Below are 7,495 nucleotides of genomic sequence, written 5' to 3' on the forward strand. Positions count from 1 at the left end.
ATAGCGACCGCTCAGTCTTTGTTCTGCTTTCCAGCTCGAGGAATTCCAAAGAGTCCAGGCGTCTTTACGCGAGAAAACAGGGCGCGGTGACAATTTTTCTTTCCTTACTCATCAAACGTAAGGTTAACACGTGACGGAGTATATAACGGTTCAGCTTTGGTTCGAGATGGATCAGTAAGCGACGGTGGACAGTGGCGGGAAAATTCCGTGGACATAATAGAGGGATACAGACAATAGGAGGAAAGAACGCGTGGCTGGACCAGCCGAGCCATGAAGTTGCCGGTAAGCGCGGGAAGAAACTTTATCGCGGCTCATCGAGCGTGGACAAACGATTCGAAAGACGAGAGAGAGAGAGAGATATATAGAAGTAGTAAGGATTGTTAGGGAAAAGGGAGAAGAAATCCGTGCAGCAGTTTCTAATGAGAAAACTTTAATCTGTTAGCTCGTAATGCACTTTCGTGTCGTCCTGTGAAATATGAACGGCTCCCTGTCTCTAACCAATGTTTCACTGATATATAGAGCGCCACCGTGCTAGCTGGCAGCCGGATAATTGAAACGTATGGCCGCGTTCTGTAACTTTGATTAAGACGTGTAATCCATTGATTCCGTTTAAATACCCTCGACGATCGTCGCGTCGCGTCCCTTTGATAATGCCCCGACATTTCGACCGCCGAAAATTTCACAGCGTTAATGCATCCGAACAACCTACTAATGCGCGCATTGCATGAAATTAGCGTTCCAATTAATATTTGCTTCGGCTTTAACAAGTTCTCGTTAATTAACACACGGGATTTTCGTATCGCTGCTTCACTTCTTTCTAGGAAATTCTCCATCGAAAAGGGGTAATCTGAATAATCAGAATTTAAATTCTGCAAATTACCGTCCTCTATTCCCACGGAACGAGTTTATCCCACACGAATCATCCCAGAATATCCCGATATCGAAGTTAAGACAACTCTTCCAACCAATTCGTCCAAAACTTCTCGATATCCCCGTAATATTCTGTCGTCAAAGAGACCAATATCTCACAGAACGTCTCCTTCCCTCCCTCATTGTCAGACAACCTGCCACCTTCCCTCCAAACAAGCCTCGAATCGGCTGTCGATTCCTCGATCAGTCGCGATTGTTAGCCAGCACGTAGGGTACCGTGGCCAACGTTATTCCTCCTTTGAGGAAGCGTTCACGCCGGTTGGTAAAAGGTTTGGCCGAATGCTGTCCACGTAGGGGCACGTAACCGCGGTCGGCTATGACGTGTTCATGCGGTGCACGTCTGCCGGAAACCGAGTTATGCAAATTCGCGATGCGTGCGACTCTATCCGTGGCCCCGCGGATGCGTGCCGGATATTGTTCCCGAATCACCCGGTACACCCTGTTGACGCGTCCACCCGACAAAGACGATGGATCGCTGGTTAAACCGTGATCAGGCTGGTTATCCTCGTTAAGCTTGACGTGCGTGCGGTAATTCGCGAGAAGGAACTGCTGATTTCGAACCGACAACCTTCCATTCGTGACCACAATGTGTCACGCTGGTCGAAAATGATCATTTCCCTCGAATTATTATTTCTTTCACCAGATAGATTTATTTTCACCGGGAGTGCAATTTAACTCTTTGCAGGCGAACCCCGGGATATTCCTGAAGAGGCGTTTTTACCTTCTAAACGCTCTGTGGACGCCCTTTGCCCGCAGAAACGGGGGAAAAATGATAGTAATACGCGCTCAGCTTGAACAAACTCGTTTGAATAAAATTCATACGATTTTTGGGCAATAATCGACCGAGTGACTAACATGCCTAAGGAAAATACGACCGCGAAGAGTTAACGTAAAAATAGATCTATATCGCAAAAAGTCTTGATTTACAGTTAATTTTAATTTGTCGACAGCAGGCAATAAAAAGCGATAATTACAAATCACGAAAGTGAGAATTTTTCCAAGGTAAGGATAGATCGTTGTCTAGAGCCTAAAAGGGTTAACGTCTGCCTCGGTGTTACGTTACTCGAGAGACGATCATTTCCCCGGAGTTATTAACACGGATACGAATAGCCAAAGGGGGTATAATAGACGTGTTCGAGTGTTAAACTTGGTCAGAGGTAATGCGTCTAGTAGAGTTACATAGCTGAACGAGCCACGAACAGGCATATCGAGAATGGAAGGTTAAAGTTCAAATCCTGATTCATTAGACTGGTCTCGATAGATTCTCCTTCGAACGTGTCGGCCAATAAAGAAGGATATCCACGCTCGATTATCGTAATAGAGAGAGCCTTGCGCGCGAAGCTGTTCAACGGGGGTCGTTTTAATAAAGGAGATATTTACGAGCGAGATTACGCGAAAGTATTCCAACTATCGTGTCACCGTCGTCGGCCCACGCGCAACAGAAGTACAATTCTGATACTCGTCTTAATAAATCACGCCTTATCCCGCGGTTTTCAGTTACGATTTGCCGCATCGATCCTACTGGTATCTATCGGAGCTACCAACGGCTGGCCCTATCATGGGATCGTGGGCGTCGGACAATCGGTATACGTTGCACCAGTTTACGGAGTCGCAGCACCTGCGGTGAGCCTGTTGCCAACGGAGCCGGTCAAGGAGGTGCGAACCGTCGTTGCTGGACCGGTGACAGGGACTACGATCGTCGAGGGATCCTCCTCTGGTCCCGTGACAATTGTATCGCCTGGAACGCTGACCAAGATCCATGAAACTGCTCAGACTACTACCACCGCAGCGCCTCCGAGTAATTCGTCTTGAGAGTAAAATTCAGTAGTTTATAGAAGAATTTAGAAAGTTTTTAACAGGAGATTTGAGAAATATTTAGAGTCTAATCGGATAGTTTGCGAGACCATCGGTCAGGTCAGACAGCTACTTGACTTGTACAGGGAAACACGACACAGTGTCTGATCTTATTACTACCGTGCAACTTTTACGAGATACGTAAAGCGAAGAATTTATTAGCACCGTGTTTCCTTCGCGAATTACCGATTTAATGGGTCTATAAAATCGAGTGTACGCAGGGAACGCGTGTAATACGCGCGTGCGAGAGTTGTGACAAGAATTGGAGCGAACGTAGGTAACTGTAGAGTGTGATAGCTTAATTCTTTCTTCTAGAAATCGATGTGTTAGAGGATTCGGTGCTCATTAAAGGGGCTACAGCAGGCCCGGTGACGTTGGTAGCGCCGTCTGCTAGTTCCATAGCTGTCGCAGACACCGAAAATGCAGTGTCAGCTAGAGCAGAGACAAAGAAAGGAGTCGTTGCTGCATCAGCGTCAGCAGAGGCGACTGTTGCGATCGAAAACGCAGAAGAATCATTGGAAGCGACCGCGAACGCGACGACTATTACCGAGACAATTGGCGTAGCGTCTGCTAAGGCTGTTATAGGTCCCTCCACCGGACCCATAATCATCGCTGGACCAACTGCTCCGCCGATACCGGTCGCTGTTGCTGCCACGACAGCCGAACCTGCGACTGTTGCTGCCTCCGCTGCAACCAGTTCTGTCAGTGTGGCGTCCACTGCAGTCGCCAATGCGTCGGTTTCTAGCACGGTAACCGTGGAACGAACGAGTGATGGATCTGCTCTTTTAACAGGTAAGGTGATTGCTCGATGGATTTTAAATTACGAATTTTTTGGAGGGTGCATACGCTAGTATACGAAAATTTGGAGAATTTGCTACGTTATCGAATTATCACGTTAACCCTTTCGCTACGGCAGATTTTGACGCGTAACTTGAGTGACTGACGGTCAATTTTTAACCACGGCTGGAGAATTTCTTACTTTGGCCGTATCGTTTCAAAATTCGGTTCGTTAAATTAAGCTAGAAGTGCGTGAAGGATGAAATTAAGTATCGAATTAATAGTAACGAAAACAATAGTAACGACAGGGTTAACTCTTTATGCATGGAAAATGGCTCTGAAACTTTCAAACGATACTTAGGCTTCGTAAATGAAAACTTCGTATAATTAACATCTCTAATCGCTGCAGTAGAGTTTAGCAAAACTACTTTCGAGCAGTTTTCGACGTTAGAAGACGCCACACAACAGAGTGGCACCTCTCCGCGAAAATAAGCAGGAAATGTCGCGCGGTTAGGCACAACCTGAACACATTACCAAACTGTCCTTACAACAGAACAACGAAGAACAACAGTTACACCAGCCAGAATTCACAAACTAGCTGCATCAATACCATTCTCGCTACGCTAGATCTCTGTAACCGGTCTGTTTACAGACGCAACAGAGTCAACCAGGATCGAGGGTTCGGCGTCTAGCTCGAGCTCGGCAGCTTCCGCGTCGGCGAGGGTTAATTTGATTACGCCAGCGATCGCAGTGGCCAGCGCACCCTTAAGTAACGTCGTCGTATCAGCAGCAGCGGCCCCGCCTGCGCTGGTTTCCGGTCCCTCTGGGACCATTTCCGCCGGAACCGCTGCCTCGTTGCTGTTGAAAGCGCCGTTGTACACATTGTAACCTGTTCTAGCCCTTCCTCTCTCTTTGTACACGTTTCGTTTCGTTCGGTTGTTCCTCGCAAGGTGAGAGAAAAATCGATCGGTCGCCAGACTACGAGCTTGTGACTTCACGTGGCCAGAAAAGAACACTCGGCGTCCGAGCACCGAGCCTTTCTCTAAAGAGAGTTTCACGCGCGAGACAAGCGCATATTCGTTGACATTGCGTTGGCGATCGCGTCAACACGGGACAAGGAAGGGAAAAGTTGTGCAAGGACAACCACCGGGGACCAACTTTGCCAAGCGGTTGGCATTGATATAGCCGACGTGTTATTCACACGTGTGTGTATGCACATGTGTGTATGCAGACGTGGCGAATACAATGGCTAGGATGCAATTTTTTTTCGATCTCCTACCTCTTCGAGTACCTTGATTTTTGTATTTAATAAAATGGAGCACAGATAAGAAGCTGGTTCTATTTGTTTTTCCCCTCTGATAGCCCCGTTTGATTGATTTCCGCTGTCACCGTGAGATAATAGAAAGTAGAACGTGTTGATGCAATTTCGAATTGTAATTGCGTTTTTCCTATCGGAGAATTAATAACAAGGGTATTTAGAACGGTCTCGTTTGCGTGGTTGAAAATAGTGGGAAAGCTGGAGATTGCGCAAAGGATACGATTCATCAGGAATCTGTTTCAACGATTACACGAAAATTTTTCATTTCTATTTCTTCCAAATTTCAAACGTACGAATGTGAGATTGCAACGCAAAGTAATCGTACTTCGTATGAGATTAATTACTCATGAGATTTTTATGCAAATTCATATTTTCGAGAATACGGTAAGAAAAGTAGAAATTCGGTAGAAAATTATTTTACCTATCAGGTATTATTTGGATATTTTCTATATTTTTTCATATTACGTGCAACTTTGCACCTTTAAATTTCCTATAAATGCATAAAAATCCACAGTCCACTCGTTACTTTCAAGATCACCTATTGTGTAACGTTCAGCTTCGAACAGTCCCCTAATTTCACACCTATCCATTCCTTCAGAAAATCACCATCAACATCCTCGTTAAAAAGAAACTCACTGCGTACACAATTGCATAACGCAGAACTAAAATCAGAGAGAAAACAGGTGTGACAAAAGAAAGAAGGAGAAGAGAGAAAAATGCACAGGCTAGAAAATGATACGCACACGAATCGGTATTACCGTGGAATTACCTTCGGTACCTGCAACTTTTACCTCGAAGTGTTACCCAAACATTACGACGTCGTTGAATCTCGGCATTGTTGGAAACAAGAGTGCAGGGTTTTAACGAAGTTATATTTATCCGGCTGCGCGATCAGAGCGATCCGCCACCTCTAGTTTGGGTTAAATCATGGCAAACAAGCCGAACCTAAACCATACAATTAAGCTTGAAACTCAATTATTACCGTACCGCTTTCACTAGGCAAACGGACTGTGTCGAGTCAGCTCGCTACGGACTTTTGCCACATGTTAGATAGCATACGTTTTGCCGCTCGTCCGTTCCACATCTGAGTCCCCTCTTTCGACTCTTCTCTACGATCGTGCTCTTTTCTGTAACACCGATCCGAGCGGAATTTTATTCGACACTCTCGCCAAATGGTGGCAATTCTTTCGTACTCGTGTTACTTCCTGCGTTTCGAAAATCTCCTACAATTCTAGCACTTCGATGCGATTTATTCGTGGTACTTTCGATCGCACAAAATTCTTTACGTGTACGTTAACCCTTTGCGATCGAGTGGCGGCTGAGAAGCGACGTGAAGTAATTGTCACCTGGTAAATAATTAACCGAGACACAGAGCAGATCTGCGAGCCTCCGTTTTGTTCGCCATAGCGAAATAGAGAGTACGTCGAATATTGAACACTACGTTTACGGGACGCGCCATTTTGACGCATTTCGAATCCCACAAGGACAATTACAGAAACCGTTTACACTTCTCTCCTGCCTCTTACGCTTGTTATACATTTTGCATAAATATATAATACCACATAGTTTCGTTTAGAAGTTAATAGTGTAGGAATAGGGTTTTATTAAGGTGTCTCTTCCGCTAGTTACAGAGATAACACGACGAGTAAGACTAGTTCGTAGCGCCTACACAGGCCTTATCGTAACGTATCGTGGCTTCTTGCATCTCTTTCCGGACTGACTTTCGGCTTCTTTGCGACTGTTCCCGCGTGTCGCGGGCACGTGCTTTTATCCTAGCCCAGCCCGAACGTTCCAGGCATTTTTTCCAAACCCGGCACGTCCGGGCTAGGGTTTTTGCCTGCCTGGTCGCGTTACGTTAGAATATTCTAGGAGCTAATGCTCACATAGACACACACACTTAAGCCCGCCGGCACGTGCCGATCAGCCGGTAAATATATCGAGTAGATTCGATTGCCCGTGTTCGCGACTTCTTTTATCATGCCTGCTTCCCACATATGTTGCTTTAAATAAAATAAGATACTTTTTAAAGAAAATGTACGGTTTCGTTCGTCCGTAGAGGTAGGTATATAAGAAATGTCCGTGAACCTAGTGTTAAATAAAGTAGCACAGTTTATTTCTACGTTACAAATTTCACTCAACATCCGACTTGCCACCTTTCCTACAGCAGAATGACCAAGTGCAAAGGGTTAATCTTATCTACCGAAACTTTCAAACTACGTCAACCGGTTCCTTAATATGGAAAGACGATCTGAAGTGAGAACGAAATTTGTCGAACACACTGTCCTGCTTGCAGTTACAGTGCTGAGAAGAGCCTTCGAGAAATGCTGGATTCATTGCCTGGGTCGCTTTCCATACGCACTCGGTTAAATTTCGAATCTGCGTCAAAGTGTTCAAGATGTCAGTTTGACTCGCGACGGTGCAATCTTCCCCGTGAATCAGATGCCTCAGGCGATGTCGTACTTCAGCGAACGATGCGAAACTCGGTTGATTCGTCTACAGCGGAAGAGAAAGAAGAACTATTGATTCCATTTTGAAGCGTTAAATATTTCAGCGAAAACCGGCGAAAGAGTGGAATAATGGATCGACGGTGTATCGCGTCTATTATCGAGCGTGAGA

At 45.6% G+C, this 7,495-nt stretch overlaps 1 protein-coding gene across 1 annotated transcript; it reads left to right on the plus strand.

The window, feature by feature from the left end:
* The first annotated feature begins 270 nt into the window (after nucleotides 1-270).
* On the plus strand, nucleotides 271-4,449 carry LOC108577621 (cell wall protein TIR4-like). The gene is made up of 4 exons (XM_017940801.1): nucleotides 271-282; nucleotides 2,428-2,728; nucleotides 3,115-3,576; nucleotides 4,214-4,449. Exons 1-4 carry the CDS (start codon nucleotides 271-273, stop codon nucleotides 4,447-4,449), a joined length of 1,011 nt encoding a protein of 336 aa, XP_017796290.1.
* Nucleotides 4,450-7,495: the final 3,046 nt, after the last annotated feature.

The sequence above is a fragment of the Habropoda laboriosa genome, unplaced genomic scaffold (assembly GCF_001263275.1).
Source record: "Habropoda laboriosa isolate 0110345459 unplaced genomic scaffold, ASM126327v1 scaffold5, whole genome shotgun sequence".
Classification (NCBI taxonomy): Eukaryota; Metazoa; Arthropoda; class Insecta; order Hymenoptera; family Apidae; genus Habropoda; species Habropoda laboriosa.